At 47.3% G+C, this 17,777-nt stretch overlaps 1 protein-coding gene across 6 annotated transcripts in view; it reads left to right on the top strand.

Annotated features, from left to right (window-relative positions):
* Positions 1-744: 744 nt before the first annotated feature.
* Positions 745-17,777, top strand: part of RNF152 (ring finger protein 152) — a 40,125-nt gene continuing 23,092 nt past the window's right edge. Inside the window, exon 1 of one of the 6 annotated variants that reach the window (XM_052697951.1) lies at positions 745-812. Coding sequence is in view for 1 of the 6 variants with exons in the window: in XM_052697947.1 (XP_052553907.1) it covers positions 7,307-7,363 (57 nt within the window). In the remaining 5 variants the exon portion in view is untranslated. Of the gene's footprint in view, positions 875-985; positions 1,082-5,520; positions 5,697-7,268; positions 7,364-11,110; positions 11,737-17,777 lie in introns of those variants that run through there. The other 5 variants (XM_052697953.1, XM_052697950.1, XM_052697952.1 and 2 more) reach the window with 5 other exon arrangements.

Below are 17,777 nucleotides of genomic sequence, written 5' to 3'. Positions count from 1 at the left end.
GGAAGGGAAGGATGCTTAGCTTTTGTGAAACCTGTTTATTTTGCTCATGATGGAGGTTTGCCTCCTCTACAGCCAGTATCTTCACAGAGCTGTCACATCAAGATGACCTGCAACTCTTCTCTCACTCAATGGGCAACTGCTTCAAGTGGAACAAGGTTTGTCGCTCCTCTCATCTGCTCTCCTGCTCCATGTGTGATGTCTTAAGGCACATACACTTTTTCCTACTGCTGATGGAAATAGGATCATTCTCTTTGCAGGCAGCAGCCCTGTGCTCTTTGGTAGACACAGGCCTTGATGTAGTGATCAAAATGGAGGCCTCTTCCCTACGGCGCTGGGCGCACACCTATAGCCTACAGCCAAGGTGCAGCAGTGGTGCAGGTTCAAGCTTGGAGCTGGGACCGCAGGTCTCCAAGGCCAAAGTTGTGTGTTGCATCACCTGCCCTGTGCGGGCTTCGGCAGTCCCACGGGGCAGCCCCGAGGGCACGGAGCTCAGCGAGGCTGACAGCTGAGGTGCCGCCGCCGTGCCCCGAGGCAGGACGTCAAACCGCAGAGCAGCCCCGATGCCCCCAGGCGGGGCCGGACGGCCGCCCCCCGGACCGGGCTGCTGCGGAGGGCACGCCGTCCCCTCGGGCCGCCCCGCGGGCGGGGGCCGCACGCGCGCCGGGGCGGCTCCGTCGCTCCCCGCCGCCGGAGCCCCGCCTCGGCCCTGCACCCGGCGGGGCGGGGGACGGGGGGCGGCGCCGGCCGCCGGGGTGAGGGCGCCGGCTACGGCGGGCGCGGGGCGGTCGGCGGCGAGGACGGCCGTCGGCAAGGTCAGCCGTCGCGCGGGAGCGGAGCGCGAGGCGCGACGGATGCCGCGGTGCCGCCGCAGGGGGTGAGGGGGGGGCCGGGGCGGGGTGGGCGCGTCGCCCCCGCCACACCTCCCGCCCGCCGCTCCTCCGCCCCGGCCGGAGCCAGCCGCGCGTTTCGTAAGCGGCCGCCGCGCCCGGCTTCGCCGGCGGCAGGACGGAGCGGCGCGGCCTCCCGGTGCGAGCCGCGGGCTGCGGGGAGGGAGGCGGCGGCGCTGGCGGTGGCGGCGCAGGTAATGGCCGGGCGCGGGGGCGGCGGGGCGCGAAGGTTACTTAGAGAGCTGCCCGGCAGCGCCCGCCGCATCGCCGGGGTAGGCTCGTCCTTGCGGCTCGCTCGCGGGTAAAGCCGGGTAACTTGCGGACTTTTGGTTATCAGCGCTATAATCTACATGGAGTCTATGGCTTTTTTCTTTCTTTCTTTCCTTTTTTTTCTTTCTTTTCTTTTTTTCCTTCCCCTTCCCATGCTGGCAGTTAGCGGAGCGGATAGGCGGTCGCTCGGGAGCTGCCGCTTAGCGCAGGGTCCGCGCGCAACCCGGCCCCGCAGAGCTGCGCGGAGTTCGGTGCGGGCGGAGATGCCGCCTCCCGGCTCAGGTCGCGGCGCCGATCTCCCGAGCGGTTCCCCGAGCCCTGCATCCATCGGCGGGCTCTGTTCCGACATGCCGGGCTGGAGAGACTTTCTTGGGAAGCTTCTGAAGCGTGGGTATGCCTCAGGTCGGCAGGCGGGGAGGCGCTAGGGCGTGTGTTTCTGTCATATAGGTGTATGTATTAAGAAAATAAAAGGAGAACAAAGCAAACAGGCTTCTGATAAGGTCCTATTAATGCAGCTATAAACACTGTAATTCCTCCGCTCTCGTTTTCTTAGTGAAACTCTTCTTGCAGATACGGTCCATGGTTTGGTGGTTTTTTTTTTTTTTTTAAATACTATCTTTCAGAGATCATTTGATACAGATTGGCTCAGGTTTTGGGTCTGCCTGAGGCTGCCGGAAAATACCTGTAACCTTCTGACTTGCAGTGTCACCAAGGTGTTGCTGGTAGCTTCCTGCATTCGGGAACAGGTCACAGCCCTTCTGAAATGCCCGCGGTGCCTGAGCTAGCACAGAACTCGCAGCACGATGATAATCGTGATTCAGAAACAAAGCCTTCTGCTGGAAACGCTGTTCTTGGCTATGTAACGGGATTGGGTTTGAGCTTCTTGTTAACTGCATGAGGGGTGAAACATAGCATTAACTGTGGCCAAGGCGTACAGGGTCAGGATGACTTGGGGCCATGGCTGTCAGGGGCACTGATGTATCATCAGGGCAGATAATTCCTTGTGTGCACATGCTTCTGTTGTTGACATGGCCCAAAAGCTCACATCTCTGCTTCAAGTCTGATGTGTCTATTGGAGGTTTTGCACAGCTTGCCAGGTATGTGGAGACAAATGAGAAAGGTGTTTGCTGTTGCTTGACTTGGGGGGAGAGAAGTTATTGGGGCAGCACCTGGTCCAAGTTTTATACGTGTTGCAAAGTCTCCTTGGAAGCAGTGGCCGAGGATGCTGAACATCCAGATTAGAAACGCCAGCGGGACAATCAATGCTATTTCTGCCTTAATATGATATGTTTAAATTATACATGCAAATGAAGTAGCTTGGAAGGAGCCACTCATCCAGATAGGCTCCGGCATAGCAGAGCGTGCAGGGAGCTGGCAGGTAGAGGCTTCTGGGCACCGCTCCCCATTCAACTCGGTGGGTCTCTCTAGCTCTGCCAGAATCCCTGTGTGTGTGTTTTTCCAGTGCCTCTTTCTGGCTCCATTCAGGGTTCTTGCATTGACCCCTTGATGGAGTGGAGCAGGAGCTCTATTAGTGGCAGCCCTACAGAGGATTCAGCATGGTTTTAACTTATCACATTCATTGTTCTGGTGAAATTGAAGAATGATACGCTCAAGCAGGCTTGCATGCAGGGATGTTAAGCCAAGGGCTGTCTTCCATAAGCTTTCCAGGGTGTGAACTGTGCATTTTTTGTGCTTGCATACTGCTTGGAACAGATGCCATGTCATGGCTGGGTTTGGAATGGGGGAGCTACCCTCACTTGGGACCAGTGAATACAAAGAAGGAGCAGTGCTACTTTTCTGGAGTTCTGTGGAGGATTTCAAGCAGAATTAAGTTTTCTAAGTCACTGAAATATTTTTCAGATTATGACCCCATTCACCAGTTCGTGCCTAGAGGGTACATCTCTACAGTGATACATGTGATGTAGGTGATCAGTTAGTGTGACTCTACCAAAGACCCAGAGATTTGTATTTCTGCACACAGCATTGACTTTAGGGTCTGGCCAATGGCTGTGGTCTTTTATTGGTTTTATATAATACTGTATATCTATATTTACATGTCAGGCAGTCCCACCGTCCCTCTTGCATCAGGCAGCAGTTATTCGGGCAAGTAATTTCTCTGGCTTGAGTGTGGCTGGCTGTTCAGCTGAGTAAATGATGTACACTCTGAATAAAAGATGGTGGATTTGGGGCATGAGTGCGTTAGCGGAGAATGTGGACAATGCATTTCCAAAGCTTGACATTCTAGCATGCCTTAAATTCTGTCTTGTTCTTAGGCTTTGCCTCTGTCTGGTGAGTGGGCTGGAGGGTGGATTTGCCTCCCATTCAGAGCATGCAGAGCTTCTGAAGAAATTCCGCAGCTGTTTTGGGTCAGCCCAGAGTTGCCTGCTTGCTGTGCTGGTGCTGTTTTCTCCACAAATAGCTTTGCTGCTTCTGGGCCCTGCAAAGAAAGGGAAGAGAGAAGCCAGCCCTCGGGAGCGTTGTCCAGCTGCAAGAGGTATCAAGGGCAGTCCTCCCAGCTTCCCAGAGTCTCCTGAGCTCATGAGTCTTTGCCCCCTCTCCAGGCAGCTGCTTTTCCACCCACAGCAGTGTTATCCATCCTACAGGCACTGGCTTGGTGTGTCTTAGTGTAGGTCACCAGCATGGAGACTGTGATGTGTCTTGCTGCCTGATGTGACTGTCCCAGGTGAGGAGCTGAGGTCTGGGATGGGAGTACCTCCCTGGCAGCGATCCTAATGAGCAAGAAGCCCCAGCAGCTTCCACACTCATCCTTGGATAACAATCCTCCAGCTTGTAGCAATGGCTGACAGTCCTGAAGGCCATTGATCTCCCACTTGGTAGGACTAGAGGCTGGATAGATGGGAAATCCTCAAAGCATTGCTGTCTTTGGCAGGGGAGAGATGACTTGTAGTGGTCCAACACAGGGCCTGTGCAGGCCTGGCCATGCCATGTGGTGTGCATGGTCCCCACGGCAGGGGTTGGCGTGAAGTAGTGCAGTAGGAGGGCAGGAGGGCAGAAGATGTACCTCAAGTAGGCAGGGCCTGCAAATTGCATTTCCTCTCAGCATGGCTGCCCTTTGGTTCATAAAGTAGGAGCTGCTTGAGGCCTGGGAGGGACAGAAGGCTGGTGGCCACAGATGGGAGCCTGCTGTGTGACCTCCAGGGCTCCTTGAACTGAGTGGAGTGAGCAGGGAGGACTTTGGCAGAGGCGTGCAATAGCATTGCAATTATCTGGGTGCTTGCAGGCCTCACCTCTTTGAGTTCAGTGGTGATTCAATTGTCCTGAAGACAGCACTCAGTACCATGTGTTTCCCTTACAATAGCTTCAGTGAATGGAGCTTAATTCCCTTGCAGCCCCCTCCTGACCTGTTAGGTACCCACTGTCAGAGTGGCCCTTCAGAGACTTCCAGCATCCATCTTTGATGTCAGAACCATAAGGATCACCTTAGTGGGCTAAGCTGGATCTCTTAACAGCCTTCCAAACTGTGTGCTATGTCACTAAGATTAGAAGCAGCTGTCAAAGTGAGGTGGAAGGAGAAGCTGTGTAGCTGGAACTCCATGGCGGGTTACAGGGCGCAGAGCACCAGACTGCAGGAGGGCTGCAGGTCCCTCTGTCCTTCCCCCAGCACAGCAGTGGCTAGTGAGATGACACAGCAAACACCTGTGACAGATAACAGCAAGCCTGGGGCTCACAGCAGATGTGTGCAGATCCTTCCTCTGAGGTTGCTGGCCTTAGAGCTTCTGTGTGAGAAGCCCTGGGACAGGAGCCCAGCATTGCTGCTGCCACATCCCTGCCTGTTTGTGTTAACCAGCATTGGATATTCTGAGTTAGCTGCACATGCTTAGTGATGGGCTGGTGCTTTCTGTGTTAGGTTTTATGCCAAGAGCTGGGGAAGGGATGCTGTGGGCTCTGTCTGAACCTGGGGACCTGGTAGCTCCAGGTTACCCAGGCTCCGAGGGCAAGGAAGGACAGCAGCAAAGCTTGCTTTGTTAGGAAAAGCAGCGTGCAAACCTTGTGACAGTTGCTGCCAGCACCTGCTAGACAAGGTAAAAATACTAGAAAGAAAGAAGAAGGGGGTGTTAACATATGAGAGCATACAAAGACAAATAGAGTTTTTTTAAAAGCACAAAGCCTATATAGTGAGTGTGCCATCAGACACGCTGCCTCTCGTCAGCTAATATCAGCTGCAAATAAAGCAAGTCAGGTTGTTGCTATTGCAGCTGCTTTCCCTCATGAAGCAGGATGAGCCAGACTCGTCCAACTCTGAGAAATGTGTTGGCAAGCAGCCTGAAGTCCAAGGTGCACAGAGTAATTTACTTTAAAAAAAAAAAAAAAAAAAAAAACATAACAAAACCACACGTAAAAACAAACCAGCAACAAACAATGTAAGGCTTATCATCCAGGATGAGCACGTACAACCATAATGTTTGCTTGCAGCTGTGTTTTCTATGACACACTCTTAGAAGTTGCTCTTTGGCTGCATTCACCAGCAAACACAGCCTAGAGGTGATCAGCTTCTTCCCTGACCTGCAGTTAACAGTGGTAATTATGCTTAAAGAAGTTTTGGTGTGGGAGGAGTTCGGAGGTTTGGAGCTGTCAGCTGGGTAATTTGGGATCCAGGCCTTGGGAGTTTTCATCTTGACCTTGGGCAAAACACATCAGCTGCTCCGTGCTTCTGCTTTTCAAATCCGATCTGTTATTATTCATTTCAGAGCAACTGATTGATATCGGTCTTGGTTTCCTCATCTTAAGCAACCCCAAAATCCCCAAATGTTTGTGCATGAAATTGAAGTTCAAATATGAAATCTCCCTCTCTTCCCTGCTCTTTACCTCTGATAGCCGGGGAGGAAAAAGAATCATTCGTAGCCATCTGCTGGAGGCATCAATCACGCTGGGAGCAGTCTGCTGGTTGTTCCACATGTTATTAATGATGAAAAGATACAAACATACGAGCTCATAATTATGTTGCTTTCAAATTACTTACAAAATAATGACAGTAGGAGAACAATGAGGTTACAAAATCCAGCGGACAAATGCGAGGAAGTGCCAGAACTAACATTACACGGCTCCCCTTTGCATCTGCATTATGATACAATCTTTAATTCTGTAATCGCATCATTTTTTCCCTTTCAGAGTCCCTCTTTTAGTGGATAGGTAGTTACTGCATAATTCGTTTTCTCTTCCCCATTTACTTTCTGCATGCGTCTCCACGTATTTATTTTACACCCCACCCAAACCTCGAGCTGAGCAGTGCTGTTAGTTCCTTCCCGGGGGCTTCGCAGGCGGGGAAGTTCTCACTCTTGCAACATCTCAGATGCTGGCACTGCATTCATTTTCAGGAATGGAGGCAAAGAGCAAACAGAGCTCAAATGATGGAAACTTCTTCAATTTTTGGCTGCCTAAAAATGATGCTGAGGGATGTTTTTGTTTTTCACTCACCCCAGAGTGCCTGCCATGATGTAGCAGTTCATCTGCTAGAAACACAGGGGCAGCTGACTGGAGCTGGAAGTCTTGGCACTCTTGCAGGGCAGCCTTAGATGCACTGGATTTGCAGAGAGCAGGGAAAAACTGCTTTTAGCAGTTGAGCTTGCTGAGCATTTTGCAAATACTCAACGTGAGAGAAAGGCAAGTCCTGCCTGCAAGGTGGAGCATCGAACTTTGCAAGTAAAGTTGTCTTTCTTTTCCTGCCATGCCTTGTTCACTTATCTTCCTTGTTTTCACTGAGTGGGGCAGGGTCTGAGGGACCACTATCACTTTATTGCACAGTCCCTATCTTTTTTGCCTATAGAAGCTGATTTGCTGCTTTAGAATTAGAGAGAGCATCAGTGAAGACGTGTTACGGGAGCTGGGTGAAGGTTGAGGCAGTTCTCGTGATACCTTTAATTTTGGAGTGCTCAAAGTTCACAGACCTTGTATTAAGAATCTACCGCATCTGAGCCTTTTATGTAATTTTCTAGCTGGACAAAGGGAAATGGGAGAGATAAATAAAAAAAAAATTGACCTGTCGCATGAATCTGCAGTGACCCGGGTCATCCACGGGGCTTAGACCTTTGGGCTGCAGCATTAATTTCTAATCCATGAGCTAGTAGCTTGCACCAGTTGGCTTTGGATGGTACTAATTGTTAGAACGGGGTGACTGCTCAGCAGCTCGTATGCTGTGCTGGGGAAGCTTTCTGGCCCAGGTCCCGTTTCAGGATGGACTAGGCGAGGTACTGCTGCTTCTCAACTCCTCTCTGACTTGCTTGTTCCTCCTGCCTCAGTTTTCACCCCTTCCATCCTTTTTGGTCCTATCAACACCTGCCTTCTGCCTCTCCTCTGGCTTGCTGGTGCCACAGCTGTGGCCCAGGCCTTTCCATTAGTGCTGCCAGTGCTACCTATAATTTTTCAGAGGTCCTGTATCTAGATACCATAGAGGTGTTGTGTGTCATCTTGACTGAAATTCACATCTAGAGTTTTTATGTTCTCAGACTGTCGGTAAAGGCCAGTCCAAAACCTTGAGCAAAGCATCTTTGGGGATTAATCTTCCTTGCTTTTAGTGTACAGCTATTGCTGTGGACATCCTCTGAGATCAGGCAGTGGGGTAAATGGCTGCTATAGGCCAACCCTGTAAAGCAGCTTTCTACTTAAAGAATATGCTGTGCTCTGTCTGTTTCTCAGCGTTTCTTTGTATGTAGTCTCACTTGATCTCATCTAGCTTGTTCTACTGTTAAGCCTGGATAAATATGCTGTTTTATAGGTCTGAATATGAAGCTTAAATTATTTTGCTGCATAGAAGAATGAGGAAGACTGGCTATTTACATTTCTTTTAGTGTTTTGAGGGGCATGTGAATGTAGGTTCTAGAGGCTGGGCTTCAATGGAAGAGCAAATTGGTGCATCTCAGTCACTTCCTGGAGATAACATGTAGCCTGATCCAGCAATTAGATGCTTTTTAGCCTGTATTTAAATTATGCTGACCAATTTACAGTGAATGTCTTCTTAGAGCTTTGTTCAGAAGAGAGGTGCGAAAGGAAGGTTGGTATAAACCTCACACTGCAGTAAGAAAGGAAGAAGCAGAAATTCTGATTCTGGTGAAATGAGTATAACAGTTGGCTTTCTTTACACTCTTGGAGCTTTTTTGTTTCATTAAAATAGATGAAGAAAAGTGGATACCAGCAAAGAAAGTGACTGTTGCCAATTGAGACTGGGCTTGGAATGGCCAACCTGACCTGCAGCGATACAAAATGGGATGAGAATGGCTTTAAACTCAGACTTGTGTTCTTGGGAATTTGTGATATTAATCATGATCACGACAGATAAGAAACATGTCAAATTAGAATAATAAAAGAATGACAGAACAGAGCATCTTTAAAAGTTTTGGATGACTTGACAGATTGTATGTCTCTACTAATTAATTAATAAGATAGATACTGAAATCTGGCATCAGCCATTTCTCCCAGCACTGACACTACGTGTGAACAAGTCCAAGTATTTTGGAACTGATCTTTACCTATTTGAAAAAGAAATAGGTACTCAAAGGAGCATAGCACTGCTTTTTGGCTCTGATCTGCAGGTTTTTGGAGCCAAGGACGTCGTCTGAAGAGTTTGGGAAAGGTAATGGGGAAAAAATGGCTTGTATCAAAACAGAGACCTACACAGCTTTCAGAGGGGGAAAGAAATGGTTCTGTGTATTGGAAGAAGGTTGCACGTCACTGACCTGGCCACCTCCAGCCTGGAAGGCAGCCGTGAGCATGTGTGATCTGGTTGAATGTGAGTAAGGGTCACGTGTTGGCTTCAGGTGATCTCTGCTGCAGCCTTGTTCTGGATAATTTGTGTGCGTTTTTCTTCTGAGGGCATATTTAGGCTCCGCAAGTCATCACAGCTACGTGGGGACATAGGCCATTGCCCTGTGGTGTGGCCTCGTGTTGCATGTGCCTTGCTGGCATCCTTCCACCTCCAGCTCTGCCTCCCCCTCTCCTCTTCCTCAGAGCGCCTGCGGTTGGTTGGATGCTGAAAGGCACGGACAGGACTTTGGGAGAGCTGGCTCAGCAGAAGAGGTGGAGAGCCAGCTGATGCCAGTATTAATATTCTTTCAGAATTGATGGATGAGACGATTATAAAATTGCAGAGGGAAGTGAAACTTAAAAGGAATCCATGTTTTAATTGCATTCTGGATTTTTTCAGCAGCCAGCTTCTAAGGTGCATGGCAGATTAAGCTTTTTTTTTTTTTTTTCTTTTTTCTTTTTTCCAATGAGTTTGTTGATGTAGACTGCAATATATTGTCCAGAACAAAAAGAAAAAAAATAAAAGCCTGGGCCAGTCTGTTTTCTTCACTCTGGTGCTCTCAGTCTTCAGTTGCATTGCGTGGCAGTGTTCTGTGTCTAGACAGTCAATCAGGTCTGAAAAAGAAGAAGAAAAAAGGAGGCTATATTGAGCAGCTCCTGCTTCGCCTGTGATGGTGAAATGCTCAAGCCTGCATGAGGCATCCAGGTGGTGGACTTGCATTTCCCCTATGCACCTTGCACTTGTGTTGATAGGAGCAAGATGCTGGAGCCACTTGGCTTTTGGAGATGGGTGCCATGGGACCTAATTTCCTCCATGCTCCATGCCAGCTACTGACACAGGCACTGTGTTGCCTCATCCCTGATGCAGTAATGTCCCAGCTGATGAATCCCCGTCTCAGCCTGTGAGAAGCACAGATCACAGTTTTAGGCACTAGATAGCTAACTTCTGGTGAATGCTGACTCAATAACACAACCCAGATGTTTGTGTGCTGTGTGAGGTTTTCTCATGGACAGCAGTTTTGGTGGAGTATGCTTCATCTAGAATTGGACCAAAACATTCTTCATCCAATTTTGATTTTCTGTAGTCTTTAACAAAAACACTGCTTGGTAGTGGTTTTTCCTAGTCCTTCTTTCCTCTGGGATTGAAAACTCTGCTGAGTTTCTTAAAGCCTAATTTGCCCTAATTGCACTTATTTTGGGAAAGTACATATGTAGGTAAGTTATTTAAGAGGAGGAAGCATCAGCATATCTTCCACTTGCCCCCTCCTGCTTTCTTGTAAATAAAAAGCTGAGAGAATGCGCCACCTTTTTAGAAGGTCCTGTCCAGAAACATGGACTCATGTCCCAAACTTGGCAAGTCCTGGCATTTAAGCAGCCCTCCCATCAGCTGCAGTCATGTTATGTAAGCGGTGTGCTCAGGTGTTTGGTGGACTCGTTCTAAAAGTGATTAATTTGGGGTGGAGGTGTTCTGCCCGAGTGCCCTGGCATGCTGGTTTTCAAGCTCCATGCCCTCTGCCTCCTTCTGTGCCCTGGAAGGAGGTCCTGGGTCCGCTTAGCAGTGGCAGGTTCCCTCTTTCCCCCACTTATCTTCCCAGGGCAGCAGCCGCAATCCATGCGGTGAGGTTTAGAGATGAATTCCTCTGGCTGCGTTTCCCATCCTAGTGCAGGTTGGCGTGTTAATGCTCTGAGGTAATTAGGAAGAGTGGCATACTGAGGAGCCTGCTTGCTGTGGGAGGCAAGGTAGCCAATAGTCTGAATGCCATCAGCACAGGCATGAAGCAGTTGTGTGGATGTTAAGATTTTGTGGTGTGTTTGCGTGTGGTGGCTGTATGTCAGGCACAGCTGGCAGTGCTGATAGGAGGATTTCTGTTATACAAACACTTGCTGCTCAGATGGGAAAAACTTGCTGATAGAGGCATTCGATGTCCAACAAATCAGCTAAGTGGGGAGCTGCTGCTGCTGGAGCTGTGCTGGGAAGGGCTCATGGCAGCAGGATGCAGTGCCGAGCCGTTCCTCTTGCTGTTTGGAATATTTAAATTCCTCAAGACTTCATTCTTAGCAATATCATATAGAAATGAACTGGAGTTATGCTGTTTGCAGGTGCTTAGGAGCCTGTTTTCTTTGTTCCACTGTGGCAGGTCTGCTAACATCAGTGACTGCAGCTACCCATTGCTTGTCCAAGTGTAGCCTTCATACGTATTGTCTCCATATCCAGCAGCTCCTTGCTTAGCTGGGGACAGACAAGCTTGGGAGGTGCACTTCAGGTGTTCTTACAGCTGGGGGATGGCTTGGGCTCAAACACGAGATGATGTTGCTGCCAGCTGCAGCTGAGCTCTGGTGTGCTGTGTTATCACACAGGGCTGGTTCTGAGTGATGGGGCAGCTCCTGCACATGGGGCTGTGTGGGCTGAGGGCACATTGTGTAAGCTTGGGAGATGCTCACTGAGAGGCAAGTATGGTTATTTGCATTACTGATGAGATGATCAGTACTCTGTGTTCATAGTTCTCATTACAGACTTGTGGATGTCTGGGATCAAACAGAAGGGATTTTTGTATGTGCGTGTAATTCATGAGATCTGCTGTTTGAACCTTCATTAGTACTCTCATTTATTTTCTTCCAAAGTGGTAGTGAAACTGGAAAATTCCAGTTGTTATGCTGTCAAAAGGAAACAAAGGCAGCTGTTGCATTGGGGTAACTTGGCTTCCCAGAGGCTTGGCTGATCCTGAGCACTGATGTCACTGCTAATCGGTGAAGTACTGCAGGGCAGGCAAAGTGCAGAGGGACCAACTTCTCTTACTTTCTAAACTTGTATTCAGAACAGGTGAGTAGCTGCCTTGGAGTACTCTTATTTTTATAGGAGAAATCAAGGGGCCAAGTCCTGTGCTTCAACGCTGTTTGTTCTCGCAGTGATTTAGAAAAAGTTACTTCTATGAAGAAAAAATGGTGTTAGTAGCAACCTGTAGTAGCTTTGCAGGTTATTCTGCTTTGTGTTCTGGTAGTATGTAAATGTGGGCTTGGTTCTCCACTTCCTTGCCCATTCCCTTTTCTAACTCCAGAATGTTTATGGTCGATTTAAAGCTAGTCAAGAGTCTCACATAGCCAGTGCCCAGTGGTTTTTTTTCTGTTAGTCCACTGACTTTTGTTATATTAGTTAGTACCAGAGACGTGGGCAGCTCTTAGCTCAATCCCGTGCCGTGTGTTGCTTGGAGTGGCTTGCCTGCTGCTTCTCTGTCCCAGTATCACAATTCATGAGCTTCTCCCATCTGTTTCATTTGCAATGTACAGCTCTAAGCAGAAGCCAACACCTCTCTCACAGGGGCTGAAGTCATCGGTGTGACATGCCCCATGCTCTTGAGATGCAGTGGCTTCCCCCTTGCACAAATCCAATCCTGCACTGTAACAAGCAGATCCTGTTTCATTTCTGCATGGCTTGCTCGTGCAGTGGAGTGGATGCAGAGAAATGTACGTGAGCATCTAGGTGGGGGAAACCACCTTTGAATGCTTCAGTAGTGTCAAACGTGACAGAAATGCTGAGCTTCTGTATTAAGTACATCTTTTCCAAGACGAAAAAAAACCCCTTAATTGTACTTTTGAAAGCAAAACTGTTGGCAGATTGTTCGTTTAGTAACTGCCTCTGTGACATCATTAACGTTTTATTTTTTATTCTTGCTACTGAGAAGCAAAATAAATAAGAGGCCAGGAAGACCAGGTAACCATTAGTTTGGGTTTTTGTTTGTTTTACTCCTTTAATGCATCCTCTTTCTCAACGTCTGATGTCCTGACAGTCTTTTTTGACATCCTTTGAGCAGGGGACTGGTGATACGAGTCATCCAAAAAAGTGAGTCCCATCAGTAGTGCTCTCTGTTCAGAGCTTCCCAAGCAGCCAGAAGCCTACTGACCTTATTAAAATCAGTTTTTAAGGTTAATGAAGATGAGCTTCATCTGAAAAGCGTACTGTAAATTGGCTGTAGCACACCAGGAAAGCGTGGCTTCTTCACTCATGTCAGTATAGATGTGTTCAGGCTCTCTGGGTCTTGAATGAATATTCTTGAAGTGAAGACTGGGAGTCTTCTAGGCATTAGCTGAAGAAGAAAACACACACCACTGGAGGGCTGTGAAAATAACAAGCAGAAAGAAATACCAGTTGCAGTTCTGTAGTGCCTTGTAAAAGGAGGCTGCTAAACAGATAAGTAAACAAGTGCTTGTGAACTGTGTTATATGACTTGTTTTGTAAATTTCCCCTTTTTGCCATTTTCTGTTGGAAGATTGCTGGCACCTTTTGCAAGCAAAGAGAAGAAACTACTTTGTATGAGTAGCAGCAATTTCAGGAGATTGCTTGGTGTCTCAAACAGCTTATTAGGTTTCTTTGGATTATCAGGTGATATATTTAGTATGTGGTAGTTTGTTTCAGGAGTGCATCATGTAAATAAATTTGATTATGATAGTGTGCATGCATCTTCCATCAGGTTTTTTTTTGCTGCATTTTCTAGCTTATAAAGCACAGAGCTCCAGATACTGGCAAAATCTCTTCTTGTAAATTCCCTTCCTGTGAAAAGCTGGTGCAGAATAGTATGGTTGTAGCAGAGGGAGAGGCCAGAGATGTCCTGCACCTCCCACAGCCAGAGAAGCAGCCCACACATTGTTAGCTTTGTAAGCTTTGGGAGTGCAGTAGATGTTTGGAAGCAATGAAAATAGATGGCCGTGTGGCAAGTACAAGAAATGATTAACTCTGCTGCATTTATTTTTACAGTGAAATTGCATTTTCACATCTCCATGAGGGATGCTTTGTCAGGATGAGAACCCAGCAAAGCATTTCTTTTTGTGGACATAGCAATTTTGGTGCAGATGTGATGAAATTAGCGGCTCTCTTGATGAAAACACAGCGAGTTGGTAAAGCTGCAGTTTTGCAACTATGACTGCATCCTCTCTAAGGATGGCGATGTGGCTGTGGTGTTCTAAGGTTTTATTTCTTCACCTTCCAGGTTGGCTGGAAAAGTTATGTTGGACAGTGCTTGTCATAGCAAAATTAAGTCGTGGAGATTTTAGTACAAAACTTGGGATTAATAACTACCCAGGAGATAGAGCATTATTTGGGGGAAATTTGATTTCACTTTTTAGTGACTCAGAAAACCCAGCACTTAAGGTTTGAATCATGTTTTTGAAGGTGTTCTAACAGGACTTTCAATGTTGTGGGCACATTGCATTCAAACCATATACCTGTAAAAACCTGTGAGTACTAAATGCTTTTGCTTGTGAATGGGACAATTGCTTGGCCCACACTGCTTTTTGTGTTTGCATGCAAAATAATTTACATTAGCAGCAGAGCATTCTGTGTGCAAGCAGGTTATGCAGTACTGATCTGTGTTCAGGCAAAACAGGCTTAGGAAATGTAACTTTAGGAAGGTGCTTAGGTAGGGCTGAATAGTTGCTGGAGACCACCAAATTGTGCCTTGTAAAACCAGAAGGGGGAAAACAGAGTGGAGAGGGTGGAGGCTACCTGGCTGCTGTAGCTAGGATCCAGTCTATTCAGTCAGTGCAGTGCACTTTTGATGATAGGGAATTATGCAGGGCTCTGTTTCAACTGGTTTCCAAAATGACTCAGTATAAGAACTGACAGTGAGGTCATGTGGATTTCTTTTAAAGGACCTGTTGTACTAATTAGGTTATGTTATGTGGCTTAGCATTAGTTAAGCATGCCCAGGGTTACTGGTAGGAGTTCAACCTTTAATTTCCTGCTGGAAGCAACTTCCCTTCAAGATGTACAGCAGTTGTCATTAAAGACTGTAACACACTAATCCCCATGGCACTGTTTAAATTATGGAGGAAAGGGGATCAAAGAAGCTGCAGAAGGGAGAAGGGGAATTACTGTGTTGAGCAATTGCACGGCTTAACACTCAATGTCGCAGCGAGAAGATAAGTTGTGTCAGTGTTGGTAAATATTTGAGCCTGTTCATCAGCATGTAATATATGTATATATAAATAGTGGCAGCTATGATTATGTATAATGGCTTATTATGTAATTGCTTGAACAGGGCAGAAAAGAAAGTAAGACTTCCAGACTATTTCTTTGGCTCATTAAAAACACTCAGTTCCTCCCTCTCCACCTCCAGGCACTCCAAACTCTGCTCACACCTTATCTGAGTTCGCCCTGGCTTCCTGCTTTTCCCTGTCCCCATCCAGCCTGTTTCCTCTTGTTCCTGCCCTGGTCTCCAGCTCCTGCAGGGAGCCCAGTGTTTTTCTTGGGTTATTTTCTGCACCCTTCTGATGCACCCTTCCTAATCTCAGTCTTAAATTTCTATAGCAGATATAAGTTAGAAAAGGACGTTTATTTTTTGAGCATCTTTGTCCAGTGTTGGTTTCCAGATACTGTGCAAAGGATGGGTGGAGCTGTGCTACAAGGAAACTTGGTGTGAACCTTGCTGTGTCTGAAAAAATCTCCCATCTCTTTAACAGTAATTCCAGAGGTGTAATTCTCTGAAGGCTCAGACTCTGAGTCCTAGAAAGTCAGTGCCCACTAAGAAAACCTTAATCCCCCTAAGCTGCTGGCTATTTGAAGTCCAGGGGCAAAATTCAAGTCCTGAGGTGTGAGACTCTGTGCCTGTGTAGGGCTGCACTGCAGTCCCATCTAAACCAACCAGAGCTTTGCACTGCCAGGCTGTGAGGCAGGATGAGCAGATCATGCAGCATGTGCAGTGGGATGCCTGTTTTTGGCTGGCTGTGAGAAGATGCTGGGCTCCCTCACTGGTCACAACATCTGCTTGGCAAAAGCACTTAACCAGCAAAAAGAATGCGTTGCAAGTCTATGGTGTCCTAGTAGAGGGGTTTGATTCCTCAGGAGCAATTTGGACTCATTTGACCTGATGGCTGTCTGCAGGCATGGGTTCAGAAGTGGCATTCATCATCCAGTGCACAACTAGCTTGTCTTCTATTAATTGAGAATGAGTACCACCATTATCAGAAAGTCTATGTCTGGGTACAACATACGTGTTGTATGCAGCACATTTAGAAGCATTCATGCCCTGCTCAGCACTGGTTCCAGTAGCAGCCAATCTAGAGGCCCTTTGAAGCAGTCTGGTTTTGGCACAGCCTAAGCTAAATTTAAGCTGCCTGAATGCCACTGTAGCTAACTTGTTACTCTCTGGGACTACTCAGTTTCAGCAATGGAGGCAAACACCATTTCACAGAATTGTAGAATCCTTAAGATTGGAAAGACCACTAAGATAATCTAATCCAACTATCAACTAATCCCCACCATGCATGCATGCTAACTGTCTCCTTCAGTGCCACATCTGCATGTTTCTTGGACACCTCCAAAGATGATGACTCCACCTCTTTCCTGGGCAGCCTGCTTCAATGCCTCACCTTTTTTTTCATGTTCAACCTGAACCACCCCTATTACAACTTAAAGCTATCCCTCTCATCCTGTTGCTGTTAACCTGGGAGAAGAGGCTTTCAGGTCACTGCAGGGAGTGATAACATCTCCTCTGAGCCTCCTCTTCTCTGGACTGAACAATCCCAGTTCCCTCAGCCATTTCTCATAAGGACTGTGTTCCAGACCAGCTTTGTTGCCTCTGCTCCAAAGGCTGTTGGTACTCATTGCTTTTTTTTTCTTTTTTTCCCGAGGTCTAACAACTCTCAGTGGCACCTCCAGTAATGTTTCATTGCCATGCAAAAGGAGGAAAACACTTTGTCAGCAGCCTACTTCAGGCAGAGAAATTTATATCTGTGAGAAGCATATGTACAGAACAGCAATTACTCAGATCATCAATATTTATACAGCAGATAATAGTCATAATGGACAAGATGAATATTGTCACAACAGCAGTAGTTGCTGGGGGGGGGGAGGGTGGAAATATAATTGCTAGGTTTCTTTAAACAGGATAATTATTTAACTTTCAAGTGATGGGTGAAAATTGCTTAGAGCCTGAATCAGGTATTCAGTAGGAGCTCATCTCCTTCTAGAAAGTAATGGAAATGCCCCTCCTATTTACTCTTGTGTCACAAAGGGAAAGCTATCTGGGAAGTCATCCTTTGCATGCTTCTTTTGCTGAAGGCAACACTGGTGTCAGTAGCTGAACAACAAACGATTTAAAAAATAAAACAAACAAACAAAAACAAAACAACAGAAAAACCCAGCAACTTGTTTTGAAAAAAGTTTTAGTTACGTTCACGTGCAGGCAGACAGGTGTTTGTGGATGAAATGGCCACAGCTGTGTGCACTTGGCTTTTACAAGCCAGAACCCAGCATTGACTGTAAGGTGATCAGCCCTAGGGCAGACTCTTCACCACCAGAGACTGCAGCAGCTGTACCAGGGTTCCTCTTTTCCTTCCATTCCCTCCTGTTGCCTTGTCCCTGGCTGGCTGGATGCTCATGTATGGCATCTGCTATGGACAATTGCTGTAGAGTAGATACCCAAAAGACAATAAATACAGCAGCATCAAGCTTCCAGATACCTTAGCCTAGGGATACAGATAATAATGTTGCTGGTGCAATGCCAGGAGAAAGGAGCCCCAGGAGTGGGATTTGAAAAAGACAGCATCTCAGATAGGAAGCAGCGAAGGCTGGCTTCAATAAGAGTCAAAAGTAGCTCTTTTAACTCTGCAGTCCTCCTTCTGTTGCAGGGAAAGATGCTAAATTGCTCTTTTTAATTCTCTTTTTGAGTTTGATGCCTTCTTTTCAGATGCAAGCAGGGAAGGAGCCTAGTGTTTGCTCTCTGTGTGAGGTTTGGTGCTCACCCAAAGGACAGCAAGGCTGTACCTCTGGTGGCACTTGGTCATGGATCTTTTTGTAGGTAAAGCTGTTAGACTGCCTGGATTCTAGCTCTTCTCCAAATGAATTTTTAATAGAAAATAATTAAATTT

Source organism: Tympanuchus pallidicinctus, unplaced genomic scaffold (genome assembly GCF_026119805.1).
Source record: "Tympanuchus pallidicinctus isolate F22 unplaced genomic scaffold, pur_lepc_1.0 scaffold31, whole genome shotgun sequence".
Lineage (NCBI taxonomy): Eukaryota > Metazoa > Chordata > Aves > Galliformes > Phasianidae > Tympanuchus > Tympanuchus pallidicinctus.
Note: the sequence above shows the minus strand (reverse complement) of the source record. Positions and strands in the feature narration are given on the sequence as shown.